This window comes from Dipteris shenzhenensis, chromosome 15, assembly GCF_047967505.1.
Source record: "Dipteris shenzhenensis isolate YYH24624 ecotype China chromosome 15, Dip_SZ_1.0, whole genome shotgun sequence".
Taxonomy (NCBI): domain Eukaryota; kingdom Viridiplantae; phylum Streptophyta; class Polypodiopsida; order Gleicheniales; family Dipteridaceae; genus Dipteris; species Dipteris shenzhenensis.
In genome coordinates this window covers 42,917,372-42,936,459 of record NC_141610.1, presented here as the reverse complement: position 1 = coordinate 42,936,459, position 19,088 = coordinate 42,917,372, and the positions used below count along the sequence as shown (strand labels likewise).

Sequence of the window (19,088 nt, the reverse complement as noted above, 5' to 3'; positions counted from 1 at the left end):
TCCGCTCTTAGGCTGTCTCTCCTTTTCTTGCATTTTATTGAAGCCCACAGACTTCTCGAATCGAGATGATCGTGCATTGCTTCTACTCTATATTTAACTGTTGGAGTCACATTGGTCCTTCTGATTGACAATATCTTCGATATTGTCCATCCAAGTCGTTTCTCCTTTGTTTCAAGGGATACCAACATAGCTAATGTCGCCCTCTTTGTAGCTAGTTGATCTAAGTTATGCACTCCTTTCACTTTCTATAGACCATTTCTCAGGTTAGAGAGCATCGCCTCTTGGATGTGCATCTCCCGAGGTGTTGGTAGGATTGTTACTCTATGAAATTTAGGGTGCGGGCTAAAGCTTATGAAGACTCGAGACTGGTGATCACTTGAATGGCCTGATGTTGCCTCAAATGCTCCCACCAATCGTGACACCACAGCTCGTGTTCTTCGCTCCGATGGCAATGATCGAATGCATGCATGTGCAACAACTGCTTCATACTACTACTCTATAAGGAGTCTTCTTTCTTCTCATTGTTTCTCCCTTTGCAGATATTGCAAAAGTGTCTTCTGTTATCATTTCGATACCGTGCCAACACTTTCCTCGACCTGCAATCTATTCCTTGTGCCTTGACTTGGATTTTGAGCTTTTCTATCTCGCAACCTCTGCTTGCTTTTCTTGCAAGCCATGACGAGCTGCATGTTGCCATTTACGCCATGACCATGATCAGTCCAGAATCGACCCAGAGAACCTAGCTGGTGAGGCAAGCAAAGAATAGAAAACAATTTACCCGAAAGAAGACAATGGCAAACCAAAGTCTGCACAAGCTTACATCGAGGTGCATGCGAGTTGCAGGAGGATGAGAGCAAGTTGCAAATACTTAATCTTCCAAGATTCGATGGGCGAGAGGTGTGAAATTTTAAAATTCGCGAAAGTAGTGAAAATTTTAGCTACCAGTTTCTCCCCCTCTGGCGACACACGTCAGCAAAATTGGATATCCCAAACAAGTGCAATGTGGTTTAAATGCTTCAAAAACACAAATAGACCAAAGGGCATGCTATCGGGTTTGATATTGTGTATTATGAAATGCAATTACTTTGGGATACTTATGAGTCATATAGCAAGTACATGAAAAAAGAAACAATTCAAAATTGTAAATAGTATTGGATTTATTAAAAGATCTTTGCACCTGCACAAATTACACTTTTCTAACTTCTTCCATTTTAGGGTGAATCTAGATACCAATACCAATAACTATCAACGTTTTAAGACCACTATGCATTTGTCCCACTAGTTTGGATTCCAAATTTTCAATCCGTTTTTTATTTTCAACAAATCAAAAAAAGTTATGGAGCATGCCCTCAAATGGGTATGCATCACTTTAGCACAACATTAGAGACCCTTTAACCCATGCCTAATGTTCTGTTGGCTCTTTCCCACGGCTTCCGCAAGAAGAGCAGAGTATTCTCAGTATGCAGGGTTCCGAGGCTTTTTGCCACCTACAGATATATCGAGGTTGTCATTTGTAGTATACGTGTAACTTAAGACCTCGGGTCATATTCCGGTGAGAGACATAGGCTTAAGTGTGGTAAGCAAACATAGTGCATACATGTGTAAAAAGAACGTGCATCATCATGATTGAGATAATGAAGGCCTTCGCCTTCATTAGGGGTTGCAAGGTTTACAAGGAGTTTAAGGATTAGAGGGAAATTCAAGATTTAGAAGGAGGTTCCAAGGTTTAAAAGGAGGTTCCAAAGTTTAGAAGAGATTCAAGGGTTAGAAGAAGGATCAAAGATTTAGGATAAAGTACATGGTGGAAAACTCATCTCCCTCGTAGATCATGGAGGTTAAGGATTGAGGAACTAAGGGTTTAGGAGGAGCATAGGAGTGGGAGAGGAAGAAGGTATAAGAGCATGGGAGAAAGAAGAGAGAGAAGGGAGGAGAAGGAGGGAGAAGGAGGGAGGAGGAAAGGGGAGAAGGAGAAGGAGAGGGAGAGGATGGATTGCAAGGTTGAAGGAGAGGGAAGGAGGAGTTGCAAGATTAAGACATGCTTTTGGACGTGGAGTACAAAGAAACATGGACACTTGAGACAATTGCTTGGAATACCAAAGTAGAACTCAACACAATGCCCCAAAGAGTATGGGCTTCATTCCATTATGGGATATTTATACAAGTTGAAGAGCTCTCTGCATGTAAGAATTGTAAGATATTCTCTCTCTATATGTAGAACTTACATATAAAAGTTGCATGTAGGAGTTGCAAGTTGCATGTAGGAGTTGCAAGTTGCATGTAGAAGTTGCATGTTGCATGTAGGAGTTGCATATTGAACTCGCATGTAAAACTTGCATATAAGACTTGCATGTAGAACATGCATGTAAGAGTTGCATATAGAACTCGCATGTTGCATGTAAGAATCGTATGTAAAACTTGCATGTAGAACATACAAGTTAGATTTCTAAGAAATTTATTCCTAACCTTATGCAAGTACAAGCAGAGCTTTACCACTACTCTACACACACATTCTGTACTACCTAAGTCCATGTTGACACAGAGACAACATGTTCTCATTTAGGTGTGTCCTTGGATTGAGGAGATCACAATGTACTTTTGAATGATTACTTGACTGCATGTATGTATAAAACAAAATTTTGATGTTTTTAAACAAATTGTTATATCCGATAGTCTTTAGGACGCATGCTTCACATGCGACATAGCACTTGTAATGCTTTAACACTCTCCTTCCAAATCCTTATTTCATAATTTTTTGCTCATGTTCAAGTTGGGAATGTGTACTACAACTTGAAGACAAAGTTTGCCAAATTCCATTGAGTAATGCATAAGTTATGGATCATGCAAGATACCTATATACATAAAAGCCCCTGAACCTCACCAAAAATGGCTACACCCAAGCAAACAATGATCCAAAACCCTCAACTCTAAAGTTTTTAAGATTGTCTTTGAGTTTGATTTATTTATGGCAACCACTTTGGTGGACATGTATGTGATGTTAGAGATTTGATTATCTTTAATAAATTGCCTCATCATAATGTGGTTACATAAAGTACAATGATCTTAGGATATGTCAAACAAGAAGAAAATGAGGAAGTTTTAGCCTTTATGTGCAAATTCAAGAGCAACGTCTATCATCCAGTAGTTTTACCTTTGTTGCCATACAAGTTTTAGAGATATGGAAGATGTACGAAGGGTTTTTAATCAATTTCCCTCTTACATATACATAAATATAAATAAATAAATAACTATATACATACATACATACGTACCTACACACACATGTATGTATGTATGTATGTATGTATAAATATAAACATAAACATAAATTTAAGTAATATAAAAATATAAATACACACATATGGTGTGTGTGGACAAAGAAGCAATGGAAAAAGTTAACGTGGCAGAAAAGTGATGCAATAGTCTGACCATCGACAACAAGGGGTTGAGCCAATGTCCAAAGTATCAAACACATCGTTTTATCGTAATAGCCAAGGAGAATATAAATTTGTTGGGTGTGATCCTCTAATTGTTATATCGTATTAGAAAATACAATACTTTCTATACTCAAATGTCCCAAATAGATTTTTGGGCTTTCTTAAAATTAGGGTTTGGGTTGTTGAAATTTGCATATAGCAACTAGAGGGACAACTAACAATTTGTTGAATTGTTAATTGAATAAAAGGAAACCCATTGTGCCCTACGGAAGTCTAAAATTAAGGAATATTGTCGAGAAGTAGATTATTATTTAGTTGCTTGAGTCAATACCTTCCCCCAGGTGGGGTTGTCACCAACATCAAATGGCCACTCATTTATTTGAATCATTGAGTTAATTGCACGTTCAACCAAGCCAAGCAATACCTATGGTGGATGGGGTCTTGAAACTTGAAATTTATTTCTTGAAATTTAACACATTTAGAGACCCAGCAGAGCGTGTCTCTAACTCGTCCGTGGTAGACAGGTCATGCTACTCATTATATGAATAATTTCTGTTCACAACTCGAGCATGTCTATTGCACAAGATTGCAAGTTGTGGCCACATCTCTCATCATTCGGTACAAATTGACTTTAGGAGAGGTCTAGTGGTGGGATATTCTGTAGATCCAAGGACCAGTACTAAAGGTAGCTCCAACCGAGATAGCTAGCAGCTCGAGAGCAGCAGCTGCATCAGGCACTGGTTCAAGAGCAGCATAAGAATTTGGAGCAGGAGTGGGTGGAGCATCAGATACATGTAATGACGAGATTGATCCTGAAGATCTTGAGATTTCTAAATCTACTCTCTACCTCCTCCACCTCTCCCACTCAAAACAAGAATCTCCACTTGGAGCAGAACCACAACTATCCAACTTCCTTGAAGCTTGCCACAGATTCCCGAGCTCCATCTAGCCTCACCCCCAATTGTTGAGCCCCATTCATCTTCTCAAAAAATTTCTGATACAGAGCCTCACCAGTCCCCAGGAAATACTTTAAAAACCACCACAGGAAGAACACCACGAACAACTATGAGCAGTATGAGTTCTTCTACGACTTGGTAAAACTCATGGAGGAGCGACAGAGACAGAAAGATGTTCAACTTGACAGTTTAAGAGCTAGCCATGAAGATCTGTAGGACGAGCATGTTGCCCTCTTGCATCAATACCAAGAGGATCCCTCAGGACTGCACAGAAGACTGTCGAGTCACAGCGTCAAAATTGATGATACAGCCGACCGAACGATTCTGAACACTAGAGGGCCGAGGCAGTCTAGTCCAAGCTTGAGTAAAGTCACAGGGAGAATGTTTCTTTTTTTTTAATTGAAAGAGATCTACTCATATATTACTCAAAATGTACCAAACGACAACTCATACAAAATGCTCTCAAGATGAGCTCTTACAGCCTCATCGCGCCAACTGACAACCAACCATCTTGCCTCTGAAGCAATATCCAAAGCAGCCTTTTTACATGGCACGGAGAGCACAACGGTACTGTTGATCGAGCCCTCGTAAGGGCAACCCAAATTCTGTGTGTAACGTTGCATATCTAATAATATCCCACATAATGGATTTATCTGATCCAAGGTCTGCCCCAAAGATGGCAGCTCCTTTAGAGACGTATTCCAAACCCAGATTCCTGGCGCACCATGAACGAATCAGACACCAGAGGTTCCAAACTCACGGGCACCCCCAAAATAGGTGAGTGAGGGTCTCAGCAGCAGCTCTGCAGAATTTACATCTGTCATCAACATGAAGCCAGGGGACGTGGCTGCCTACCGGGAAGTGCCCCCCCCTATCCTCCACAGGAAGAAGTTTATCCTGCTGTATGGAGTGGCTTTCCATATCCGATTGAATCTGCCTTTCCAAATGGTCTCCAGATCCTCCCTCAGCCATCTATCAGTGTACCTCTGATGCCAACCTTCCTTGTGTCCATCAGTTTTGCCGTGAGCTTGTTAATCGGTAGGCCCATCCCCCATTCCCATTCCTCTGCATTCGACGCCTCTGAAGGATGCACATTGGTCGGCTAGTCAGCCGAAATCTTTCGCATGATCTCCGCCAGGAAGGTCAGTTCGGCAAGGGAGAGCAGAAAGTCAACCTCAAGCTGAGTTAGGGATCGCCAATCCTCCGTAAAAGGATCCGATAGATCCTCCCATTTGTGAACGCCCTTTGCATCTAGTCTCCCTCCCATGGCTTCATTTCCAACTACGAAGCAACCTCCTCCTCGCCAGGCCACTTGCCACCACACCGATAGCTTGAGAGAGAAGTCGGCATTTTGCCTTGAGATTCTTATGTGAGCAAGAGGAGCGGTATTTTGCCTTGTTTGCACTAATCACTAAGCCATTACTTGCTATGCAGTTATTTGCAGATGACTCGAACTCTATTGCTTTAGAAGAGACCTTCCTGATTGGGTCCCATTCAAAGCCAAGATTGATACCTAGTCGATTCTACCTCCTTCTCGCAGGGTTTCTCGAGGAAGCAATACAAAAATCCTCCGTCAGTCATTTCCCGGTTATTGCCATGCTACGGTGGAAGGGCCTCCCTGCAGGGAGAATGTTTCTTTACGGCAACAGTTGGGCCTGAGTTGGCTATCCTAGCAGATCTGGGCATTGATGATGCAGCTCGACTTCCCACATCACACAAGTATGCCTCCATCAATCGAGTGCAGCCACCATAGTTTTGGTAACATGGGTTGATGATTGTGGAAAGGGTAACAATGATCAAGCTGGCGAAGTTGATTCGAAATCTCATACTACAGCACAGCCTTTACTTCTTTTGGAAGCCGGTATCCAATTTTGTCCAAAATCCTCTGCGCATTCTTTTGAAGTCGCCCACGGTCCCACCCGAGAGAGGACTAGGAAATTTTACCGAGCTCCCCTCTTAGGAACTCGAGTCAGATTGTGCTAGCCAGTCCTCATTCAGCTTATGTCCCTTTTCCTCCTCGTTCCTTATACACTTCTTGTCTAGATGTCTTGGCCTATGTCTCGTGGTTTATAGGCACGTTTTCAGTGAACCAATCACACAGGTGTCCAAGTGTGAGTGGGCCACCGGTTACAAGTTAAAAATATGGCCATCCAATAGCAAGAAGCATTTGGTGAGGAATGACAGGATATTCATGAGCAAATCTTCAAGTTACCTTGGCCAACCATAGCCAATCTTCCCTGTTATTTTGCCCAGTGTTTGCGGTCACTCTAGCGGCTACTTGGCAACGCCATAACAAAGGCCAACACTATGTATAACCACATTTTAATTATGTGCCGACCATCAATGGAGAAGTGGATGTGGCCTCCCCATAATATATACAAGCATCGAGCGGACTTACTACATCCAATCTTTTATCAAAGGATCTAGACAGAATTGTGTGGAAGTGGAATGAATTTTGGTGGCAGCACCGACAACAAGAGCCAGGGCCCAGGAGTAATTATGAGGCCTCGTCCCGAGCCTGAAGACCATGCAGTTTAGTAAGCACTTTCAAACCTCTCAAACAGGCTCGAGCTCGTGAAGACCCCTCATTTTGTATGACCAAGTAGCTCCTGGAGTCCCCTAAGCCTCCAAGCCCACCACCAACAAAGAGTAGGAAACATATTTCGAAGCCTCGACAACCAGGAGCTACCAGTGGAACACCCACTTTTGAGCAAAGGCTAGAATGAGTGCCCAAGGAGCTGTGAGGACACATCATAGCTACAGTCGAGGTGAATATTAACCAGTCAGGCAAAACTTGAGCTACATTGCTCGAGTCGTGGCTATGCAAGAAGACAAGAATAGCAAGTGCTTGAAATCAGAGCCGAGCGGAGCAACAACGACGAACTCACACAAGGAGCCAAGGGACAAGAACGTCCGATGTGCCGATCAGGAGCGACGGCCCATCAATGTGTGAGTTCTAAGTTAGAATGCGGCAATCTCAACCGCTCGAGTCGAGTCTGTTAGTTAAAAGTATATAGAGTGTCAATGATTACTAACAAGCACTCTGCTCTATTCTACTTCAATTTGCCCCTCTCTCTCTCTCTCTCTCTCTCAGTCCCTCCGCCACCCCCTCAGCCCACCCCGCCACCTCTCAGCCCACCCACAGCCTACCCACAGCCCCTCCACCATCCCCTCAGCCCCGTACACTGCTCCACCCGGGTCGCCACTGCTGTCCCTGGTCGTGGGACCCCTCTGCTCACTGCGGGACTCACACCCCCTTCCGTACTTGCCTCGCAGGCCGCCTTGCCTCCCCTGCTTGGTCGTGATTGCCTTACAGGAAATTTCTCCTGTACCTAGAACACCCCCTTGCCCCCCGGCTTAGTGTCCAGGTCATTCAAGGGCCTCTCCACCCACCACGTGGACCACGTGGCTCCCCACTTTGTGCCCAGCTCACATAGGGAGCAGGCTGCTCACAGCTCCCTCATACACAAATAGTTTGAGACCTGCAGGAAGCAATAGAAAACGCCTAAGAATCTTGAATCTTGAGTCAAGAAAAGGAGAGAAGGAGGCTCCCACCACATATCAACACAATGCAGCATTGAAAAACAACAGAAGACAAAAGAGGCATACCAGCATGCATGAAGGTCACTTAGGACAACAAAAGATGTAAGGAATATCACTATTTCTACACTATCATACTTCTGCAAACAAATAGGATCAAACAGTGAGTTTGCAAAATGCCCATACATGGTTGTGTTGAAGATAAATGGGGAAAATAGGCCCTAGATATTGCCATGGCAACCTACTCATCAGAGACACCCAACAAGGTTGCAGAAAGTGTCCTTACCAGCCTCCATAAGGTTTGCCAGCCTCATTGAGATGATAGACAATTTGGAAGCTACAAATGTGGCCTTATTGGCTGAGAAAGCACTTGTGGATAAGGTACTCATGATTGGGGGAGGGGGCCCTCAGTGGGTACACGGACCCAATCGGTTGTCGACTCTACTCTCTCTGTACCCTCATCTCCTTCCTCTCTCTATGGTAAACAACGCTCATTCCTCGCTAAAGGTTTAAAGAAGGTCTTGCTGTGAATTACATGATCAGATAACCGTTGCATGTTACATTGGTATCAGAGCTTCGGTCTGTATCCAGCTTGACTACAGCGAGTGTATGGTTGTGCTGAGATCCAGACACACAATCAAGCACCATGGAAGGGTCAGGAAAAGATTTCAACCGTGAAGACTTTGAAGAGGAGAAAGACTACCAACAAGATACGCTTCCGCCAAATGCTCAAGAAGTGATGGCGAACCTTCTAGAGCAGAATCGGGTCCTACTGCAGCAACTCGAAGAACATTCATCCCAGCTGGAAGAAAACAGAAGACAGCTGGACCAGACAAAACAACGTCTGGAGAGAAAAGAAGCAGAAAAGCCGTTGGAAGAAAGAAGAACCACAGATTTTAAAAAACTGCTCTTGTTGATGCGTGAGGAACGCAAAAATGAGGAGGCATTGCGACGCGCAGAGCTCGCCCAGACAGAGAGGCAACAAAAGCTAGACCGAGAGGCGATGCTTCTCTAACACAAACAGATGTTAGCCCCTATGCAGGCAAGTTTGAGCGCAACGACCGTCTCCGCCACAGCTTCGCCATCGACAAAGGTAACACCACTCACTCAGTCCACTCCAAATTTTGTTAAGTATGATGGTAAGTGTGATCATTCAGCAATTTTGCAATTTATTCATCAGTTTGTAGCTCATTTTCCGTTAGCGCGGATTCAAGATGAGCAAGATAAAGTCCACCTTGCAGCCCCTCATCTTACAGGTGAGGCGATGACTTGGTGGCAGCATTGGGCTAGTAAGCATACTGACCCAAAAACGTTTAAGACGAATTTCAATTGGGCAACGTTTGTGGCCGACCTCAAAGCCCGTTTTCTCCCACCCCAATATATGCTTAACCTGGAGGATGAGTTCGCTCGTCTCTCCCAGAATGGTTTGCTTGTGTTGACATACAGTAATAACGTCATCACACTGGCGCAACAGTTGGGCGTGACGGAGAGCGCCAAGATGAAGCAATTCATTCGAGGTTTGGACACGAACATACGTTTTACCATTCAGAACTTCGACCCGCCGGATTACGAGCAGCGGGCACTGACTCTCGCACAGAATCAAGAGATTATGCTGAACGGGGAAAAGCCCAAGCAGGTCCATAAAGATTCCAAAGCCCCGCAACAGTCAAACAACACAGCGGGTAAGGATCAGAAGAAGGACAACCAGTTCCAAAAGAAAGACGGCCAAGCATCTGGTCAAAAGAGGGAATCCAAGCCAAAGATGACTCCGGATGAGAAGGCTAAAGCGGGTATTACAGGAGGCTATTTACAGCCCGACGAGCAGAAGCGGTACCACCAAGAACATCGCTGCTTTCATTGCCACCACATCACTGGGCATGGCAAGAAGGATTGTCCGAAGTGGCTTGCCGAAAAGGCTGCGAAAGCACCTACTTCGTCCGTCGCTGATGTATTGGCTCTTCCAGCTCTGCCTCCATCCTCAACTACGAATGCCGTCTTCCCTGCTTTGAACGCCGTTCCCACGGTGGTCTTTCAAGGTAAGGAGGAGGGCGACTTCTCAGATCAAAAGAAGGCGCTCATTCGAGCATATGGCACAGCTAACGGGCATCAATTTATTGTCCTATTCGATATGGGGAGTTCAGAAGATGCCATCTCCCCTCAGCTTGCCAAGACAGTAGGGTGCACCTTGGTGCCTCACCAGCTTGCAGTGGACGGGTTCACGCCCGGCTTGCGCACACACATCACGCATAAGGCCATCCAGTTCACTTTTTCAGTTCAGAAGGCCATGTTTACGCGGGATTTTATATTGACTCCTTTGATGGGGTGCGACATGATCCTTGAGATTCAGTGGTTCCGTGAGCATGTTCCGATGCCTGATTGGCGGCAGGACCAGAGTTACGGGAAACGGCAAAACGGAAACGGGAAACGGAAACGAAAACGTTTCAGGATTTTTGAGAGGGGGTGAAACGGGGAAACGCCATGTCATCAAGGGGGTTTACAAAAGGGGGTTTAGAGTAATGCATACACACATTTAGAGTGCTCTATCTTCAAAAAAAGTGCACAATAAGCTATAGCTCTACCTAGTATCATTAATATTGATTGTAACTTTGAACTTTGGAGATTCAAGTTTCATTGTTCAACCAGTTACCAATCACACAATGCAAATTTCAATTACCCAAGGTGGGGTAATTTATAAATCCTATAACAAGTTATAAAATGGAAAAATGATTCATGATTCATGATATTTAAGAAACCAATCATGATTCATAAATGGTAATTCAGCTTTCAAAGCCCAAATGTCATAGTAACAAAAAGAAAGCTGAAACCCAAAAAAAAGTTACATCGAGGATGATATCATATATGATCAAATAATAAGCTCATCCTCATCCTGAGACTCAACCTCTGCCTCCTCCTCCTCATCATCATCATTCTCCTCTACTAACAAATCATCATCATCAGGTGAGTGGGCATCATCTGGGCTATGAAATCCAATATATTTGTCATGCGTATACTCGTGTCTCATCTTGTTAAGCAAATGCAAGTTTGCATTAACAAAGACAAGATCATTGGCCCGTTGCGTTCGCAGACGATTTCTCTTCTTTGTGTGGAGATGGGCAAAGCTACTCCACAAACGCTCACAAGAAGAGGAGATGCAAGCTTGGCTTAGAATGCGGATGGCAAGCTTTTGCAACTCGGGGGAATCAGCTCCATAATCCTCCCACCATGTAACAGCCCCAACTCGAAATCTGAAATTCCAAAACTCATAAATTTCAGATTTCTAATTTTGTATTAAATAACAAATTACAAGTTCCTAAAATCTGAAAATTAAAATGAGTTAATATTACCTATCATGCTGTGCATCTGGCCATCCATACATGCCTTCCTTATTGCGATAATTGGCAAGCTGGTCTTTTATCCTCCGCCGTCCATCAGGAGTTGGCACCATCTTTTGAAGAGTGAGATTCCAACCACGAACAACCTCTGCATCACTCTGTTGTGCACTTGCCTTGTGTTGAAAGTCCGGGTCCAACACAAAGGCAGCTGCATGCATGGGAGAGTAATATTGATTCCATCTGCTCACAGCCAACTCTTCCAATTCTCTCAACCTTTGGGGATCCTTTTCTATTTCTCTGATATTCTCAATCATCCGATCCATCCCCTCATACACCTTACCAAGAAAAGGCATATCTCCATCAACTCGGTTAAGCAGCTTCACAATAGGCACACATAGATCAACAATGTGAGATGCATCAGCCCAAAATTCATCATTGCCTATGCACAAGTCATAACAATAGATTCCAAGAGCCTGCCTAGAAGTGGGCCATGCATCCCACTCTAGGCTTGCCACAACTTGTTTCAGTGCAGGTCTCATTTCAAGGACCCTGCAAAGCATCAAGAAGTTGTATGCAAATCTTGTCTCTGCATACTTCAAAAGCTCCTTGTTGGCAAATTTACAGTACAAAGCAAGATAAAAATTATGTCGTGTGATGAAGTTAACCACCTCTTTTCCATTGTCAATAACATTCTTGACCCAATCCAATTTGCCAATGTCTTTCAATAAATTATTCAAGCAATGTGCGACACAAGCACTCCATTGGATATGAGGATACTTTTGCTCCAATAATGCACCTGCTGCCTTATTGGTATTTTTCCCATCTGAAACAAGTTGCAAAACATTAGACGGCCCCACATATTCCAATGCATCTGCCCACATTTGCATCATTACAGGTGCTGTTTTTTGTTGCACTCCACACTCTATGGAGTGTATGTAGAGTGCAGATCCCCTACAATATGCAAGGATACCCTCTAGTGAGTGACTTCGCACATCACTCCATCCATCTGCAACCAAACTTACCCCATACTTTACCCATTTCTCTTTCACAGGTTCAATAGCTTGCTTAACTGCCACCACCTCATCCTCTAAAAGCTTGCCCCTCAAAGCATCAAATGTGGGAGGGGTATATGTGGATCCAAATGTTTTGATTTCTGACACCATCTCTTTGAAGTAGGGTGATCTAGCAACATTGAAGCTAATCCCATTGGAGTAAAAAAATCGGGCCACAGCTGCATCTACTTGTGCCTTTCTTTGCAGATGCCATGATGTGTAAAGACTGCCCTGCCTATTTGAAGTAGACCAAAATGTAGCAGGAATATTAGCAGGAGCTCCATGTGCACTCGCAGAAGAAGAAGCCGTAGTAGCAGAGGGAAGAGGACTCCGAAATGCAGTGGCCTGCTAAACACGTGCTGCATGAGCACCTGAAGAAGCTCCTACACCAGTGGAAGCCATTGTCTTTGCCCTTTTTGTAGTGGGCAATACTTCAACCTCTCTTTGCAACCTTTCTTTCTCTTGTGGTGAGATTACGGAGCATAGCCCAATCCCCCCATCCTTAATGCCAAGAAGATGACATTTGACCCTATTAGGGTTCCCTTCTCGCTCCAATCCACACCCTCTGCATCTAAACTTGCGAGCTCCTCCTTTCTTGGAGTCATACTTGCCTACCAAATCAACTTGGCTCCACCAATAATCCGATTGGGTGAACTCCTTCTCTTGCTGAGGGACAACGCTTTGTGAAGCCATATCCATGAGCAAAAAGAGCACTTGTACAAGCTGCAATAGATCAAAATTTAAAGGGAAAAGCCAAGAATCAATGGTTGCAGCCAAAAAACAGCAAGATGTTTGTGGCAACTTGTAAGAGAAGCATAGAGATTCGAGAAAGGAAATGTGCTCACCAGTGACCAAAGCCGGGTGTCCAAAAGAGCAGCCACTCGTAGGGCTGGGCCTCGGGACTTGGGAGAGAACCAGGCGGGCAAGAAATCGAGGGGGAGAGCAGCAGGCAGAAGGGCAAAAACACGCAACAGCGCGGGCGCCATTTTTATTCTTTTGCCCTCTTTTTAGGTCACGCCCGAAACAGCACCCAAAACGGTACGTTTCGAGTCTGAAATGGCATTTCAGATGCCGTTTCAACGTTTCTGATCGCCGTTTCAGCCTGCATTTCGGGTTTCGGGGCCGTTTCGCATTTTGGGGGATCTGGCACGGGGGAAACTGCGTTTCGGGCCTTTGTTGCGCCGTTTCGGCGTTTCAGCGTAACTATGGGCAAGACACCTTCACAATTGTGGAAGGTTTACCTGAGCCCGCTGTGATATGCGGTGATCGGAGCATACCAGGGATTCCATTAATCTCTCATATTCAAGCAGGTCGCGCCGTCCGCAAGGGTGCCATGTGTGCACTTGTCTATGTCCAGTGCCAGATCACTGCAGTTCAAGCCGCTCCTCTGATGGGGCAAGCAATGGTGGATCTACTCCAAGAGTTCAAAGACATCATGCTCCAAGACGATCTGCCACCCCAGCTACCTCCCAACCGACCGGAAGACCATCGCATTGATCTACTTCCGGACTCGACACCTCCAAGTAAGTTCCCTTATTGACTTTCAAAGTCTATGGAGGGGAAGTTAGAACGTATGCTCATTTCCTACAAACAAACGGCCAGCGCTGAAGATGTAGCTCGTTTGTTTATCAAGTATTGGTATCCCATTGGAGGGTTGCCAAAGACCATCACATCCGACACGGACTCTAAGTTTACGTCTAGCTTTTGGCGAGCCTTGCTTGATAATTATGGTACTAAGTTGTAGATGTCTAGCGCTTTCCATCCGTAATAGAACGGTGAGACGGAAAAGTATAATGGTATGGCATTTGGTATTTTGAAATCATATTGTCATGATGCTCAGGGAAAGTGGGAGCAGTTTCTTCCGCTTGTGCATGCCATTTTGAACGATACCTATTCTTCGAGTATTGGTCGCACACCTTATGAAGCGATGTTTGGATGGCGATTTACCTCACTCCTCACCCGGATGGTGTCTCCATCTCTTGAAGCCAACAAAACCACCGAATCCATGGCAGAGATTATGGAGCCCGTGAAAAGCCGCATCGCCAAAGCTCAAGCATCGTATACACGCCAAGGTAATAAATCCAGACGAGATGTCCAGTATAAAGAGGGTCAATGGGTGTATTTATGCATTATCAAGCAACGATTGAAGCAGGTAATGAAGCAATGTCCTAAGCTGTCCTTCAGGAGCTTCGGACCATTCCCTATTATTCAAAAGATCAACGATGTCTCAATGAAGTTACACCTACCAGACAGTTGGACTATGCAAAACGTGTTCCATGTAGCTTGGTTGAAGCCATATTTTGGGCCTCCTCTTTCAGAGATTTTCGACGAGCAACAACCTGAAGTTCTTGATGAAGCTGAAGTTTTGCAGCCAGAACAGATTTTTCTTTATAAATTCAAACATGGGTCAGGACGCAGGATCCAGGAGTTTTACACCAAGTTCCAAGATCGAGGTACCCATGAAGCAGTGTGGTTGGACGAAGATTTTTTCCAAGAGTTTCCCCAGATATTGGCGGACTACTTGGAAGCAATGAACCGACCGCCAAGTTAAGAAGGAGGGAATGTCACATGCACCCCTACACTTGGGTGCAAGGTGACACACTGGCTACATCGACAAGTGTATTATAATTCCCAGATAGGAGATTTTGTCGTATGCTGTGACCCGTTTGTGAGCCCTTGTCCAGGGACAGTCAGGCACAAGCTACGTAGGTCAATCTCTCAGCCTTAGGTCAAGTCAATAGTCAGTTCTTGTTCACTAGTACCCACTGGAGAATAGTAGGTTAAGTGTTTCCATCTTATAGTTTAGGTCTTAGCCTAGGTTAGGAGTCCCTTTAGGGTCCCCAAAGTCTGGACAGGTAAGCAGGGAAGGCAGCCTGCAAAGGCTGCCCAAAAACTCCCCTGGCAAATGAGCCAGGGAGGGCTTTTTATAGGCTGGTTGCAGGCCAGCCAGTCTGTAAAACAGACTGAGTCTGTAATATAGACTGAGTCTGTAAAACAGATTGAGTCAGACTGGGTTGGCTCAGTCCAGCGCTATAAAAGGGCCCCTTGGCTGCCCTGTTTTCTCATTCAGTTTGCTCCTGCCTTCAGTCCTCCTACAGCTCCACTTCAGCCTCCTGTGCAGCCCCTGAGATCCTCAGATCTGGCCCTGCTCTAGCCTCAGTCCCTTGGCCATCAGTTCAGCCTGATCTAAAGGTGACCACGCAGCACAACAGTCGGAGGTTTGGACCAACAAATGGAGAGAGGTTTGGACACTGTTTCCTCAGCTTTCTCAGCTCTCTTTTATAGTTTACACAGCTCACTCTCAGCTCTATATTTCCGTCATTTCTCAGTTCTCCAAGTATAAAGCAAATTCTCCCCTGATTGGGGGAGGGGGCCCTCAGTGGGTACAGGGACCCAATCGGTTGTCGACTCTACTCTCTCTCTACCCTCATCTCCTTCCTCTCTCTATGGTAAACAACACTCATTCCTCGCTAAAGGTTTAAAGAAGGTCTTGCTGTGAATTACACGATCAGATAACCGTTGCATGTTACAAAAGAGGACAAGAGACGGGATAGCAAATCCTTGAATGTACTTGTTAAGGCCTGCCAATGGGGGATACTCCCATGGCAGATGCCAAAATACTTTTCACCAAGATGGGGATCAACCTCACCTGTGAGACAGCCTGGAGAGTGGGTAAAGCGGATGCACCAAGTAGGCCACTGATAGTAAGATTCCGGACAAAAGAGGACAGATCCACACTTATGAGTATGAGGGCAGCGTTAAAAGGTACCGGGACCTTTTTGGATGATGATCTCACCCTCCTACAATAGGAACAAGGAAGGAATGGTGAAAGTGATGGCAGCAAGACAAGAAGGGAAATCGGCTGCATACAGAGATGGTAGAGTGATCATTCGAGAAAGGGAAGAAAGAGAAGAAAGAGCAGAGAAAGAGGAGCGTGAGAAAGGTGAATTGTGACCGTGTTGGGCCAATGGGCAGGGTACAGAACGGGGGCTGAAAATAGTGTAGAATTGCAATGGTACCCTTTGGTCTGACCCAAGGGGTTTCTTGAAGACATATATTGACCAACACAATGGTCTTCTACACCGAGACGCATGAAAGCCCAAAAAGAGGATTGCCCACAGTACCTTGTTATATGTGGAAATCAGCACACAGGAGAGAGATGAGGGAAGACAGTGGGATATGAGGCTCAAGAGGAGTGGATGTCCTCTTTAGATCACAGCTGAGACCACTCATATCCGTAGTGCGGAAGGAGCACGCACGACGTATGTGGATATGAGTCCATCTATCAGATGCACGGCCGATTTTCATCCCGGTATGCTACTTCCCCTCAGAGACATCATCATATGCACGTGAAGTCATCACCTAAGGTGTAATGAAGGTGAAAAAGGGGCTAAACTAGTGGTACCTTAGTGGGGGAATTAGAGTCAAATGTGGGGGACTATGTAAGTCCACTCCCACCACTGATTGTACTACCTTTTGAGGTGACATCTAATCCTATCTAGTACCTCCTCCTTCTTGCTACATGTTGCCTACACTCTTTCTCCCAATCTCTCTCTATTATCTCTTCCCCTCTCCCTTCTCCTCTCTCTTCCTCTCCCTCTACAGCTTCCTCACCTTCTCAATCCTTCCCCTTTCTCTCTCCGCCACCTGCTCCCCCGCCTGCTTCTCTGCTCCCCCCGTCTGCTGCCCCATCAGCTCTCCTCCGCTCCACCTGCATCTCCCGCTCACCGCCCGTCTATCGCTCTTGCCTCGCTAATAGCCATAAGCTGCCAACCCCCCAGCCTCGTCATCAATAACGAACACCCCCCCTAGTCTTCTCACACAGCAAACTAACCCTAACCCCGAGTTGGGCTAAACCCCCAACCCAACCCGAGGGGTTAAGCTCAGCTAGGGGGTTCTACAGACAACCAATTATGGACTGGCCTGCCCTCTCCTCCAAGTCCCCCTCAACTCCTTCAACCTCCATCAAGACTCGGTACTGTACAGTTGCAGCCATGACGCCCTCTCCATATGTACGCAATTACCAACAAGAAGGCTCAAAACAACCCATCCTTGGCAACAATATCAGATTTTTTATCTACAGCAAGCAGTGAGAGAGCTACGATTGGAACTGGCAGAAGTAAAGGCTTGACTTTACATTCTGGAAGAGCCTGGTAAGCATGCAATAACTGATGCTGCTGTAAAATCTTGTAAGGATTCCCCCCTTACCCCGCAGCTAGTCTCTACAATCAAAGATCCTGTTCACATTGAAGTACAAACTACTAAGAAGGAAGTGATTGAGGAAGTGGATACCAAAGCAAGTCTGTCTGATATTAAAAAACAACGAAGTTAGATGTGATAATGCATTGACGATTAGAATAGGGGGACTCCCAGAAGATTGGTACAAAGAGGAGGACACATATAGTGAAATATTGACAAAGATCAAAGCAGGCTTTCCTAACATTGAATGGACGGGTGATGATGAGCAAGATGACGAGATGACTCTAGGCCAGCTTCTGTTACACACTATAAAGGTCATGCAATCCTTACACTAAAGTCAAAAGATATGTGGACCAAGCTTCTTCGATAATCTTACAAGCTGAAGGGTACCAAAGTATGGATAGCTGAGGAGCGCACACAAGCTTAACTCAAGAATAAGGCAATTGAATTAGCTAAAGTCAAGGTGCCAGAAAGGATGGAAAATGGGCAATGGCGTAGCCCTAATCAAAGAGTTTAAATCAAAACAAAAAGACTCTGTCTTAAACTAATGTATGGCTGACTACTCTTTCAGACTATTATGTAGGTACTCTAAATAAATTGGGGTTGCTTTTGCACTCCTTGGGAGCTGCCATGTGCCCTTCCTAAAGCAGATATACTAGAGGGTTTGTTGATGTTCCATAGACCTTTTGGTCTCCAATGGACGTTAATAGAATTTCTTCCTTTCTCTCCCTTCTGCCAATTCTATCCCCCTCCTCCAATCTTCCCCTGCCTCTTTCATTGCATTGGTATTAGAGCTCAGAACCTGGCACCTTTTTCCCCCCTTTTCCTTGCTCCGATGCAACTCACCATTTGAGCGCCCTTGCAAACTTGAGCGTAGCCAAATCTGTTGAAGGAGGCCTCTGCTTGGAAGACTCTTCAACATGGACGCACCTACGCAAGATAAGAACCAGAAGACACAGACGTAGAACGTGGACAACAACACCCATACTGCAGGGAAGACGAACAGTTGACACGAATGTCTTTAAGGCCTTCGGGATGATTGAGCACCTGGCACACAATCGAATCATCCAAGAAAATCCCGAAGCAAACATCTTGCGCCAGGCGAGAACCGATGACCAGCAAGCGATGTGCAGTCTTCGTGACACTTGACCGACGCAATGTCTGACATCCACTCCTCATCCGCTCCTGCACACACATGCAGCCCGTCGCTGCCCGAAGCGCCGTTCGCATGGCCCAGACTTCCGTTCGTCGATCATTCCTCAAACTATGGTCTAGCCTTCCCGTCCGTCGACTGCTGCAGCTCAATCCGTCGCCGCTTGTGCACTGAGCCTTAGTTAGGTTCATTTTAGCTAGGATTAGTTACACGTTTGGTTACCTTAGTGGCTAGGTTAACAGGTCTAGTTAGGGATTGGCTAGCTAGGTCTAGTTAGGCTACTTAGGTAGGGTTAGGTTTGCTTAGGTTAGTTGGGCTATGTTAACTAGGAGTAGAATAGGTTAAGTAACTCAAGGTCTTAAGTATACTAAGCATCCTAGGGCACGTCTCTTGGTCGTAGCTCTACGTCTAACCAGGGCTAC

At 45.2% G+C, this 19,088-nt stretch overlaps 1 protein-coding gene and 1 long non-coding RNA gene across 2 annotated transcripts; both read right to left on the bottom strand.

Moving 5' to 3' along the window:
- Nucleotides 1-7,610: 7,610 nt before the first annotated feature.
- Nucleotides 7,611-18,807, bottom strand: LOC147893838 (uncharacterized). The gene is made up of 2 exons (XR_015542289.1): nucleotides 18,561-18,807; nucleotides 7,611-7,872 (listed from the first exon to the last, which is right to left on the bottom strand). It is a non-coding gene; the product is annotated as an uncharacterized LOC147893838 (long non-coding RNA).
- Nucleotides 10,715-12,152, bottom strand: LOC147893839 (uncharacterized). The gene is made up of 3 exons (XM_087385637.1): nucleotides 11,275-12,152; nucleotides 10,942-11,175; nucleotides 10,715-10,748 (listed from the first exon to the last, which is right to left on the bottom strand). Exons 1-3 carry the CDS (start codon nucleotides 12,150-12,152, stop codon nucleotides 10,715-10,717), a joined length of 1,146 nt encoding a protein of 381 aa, XP_087241763.1.
- Nucleotides 18,808-19,088: the final 281 nt, after the last annotated feature.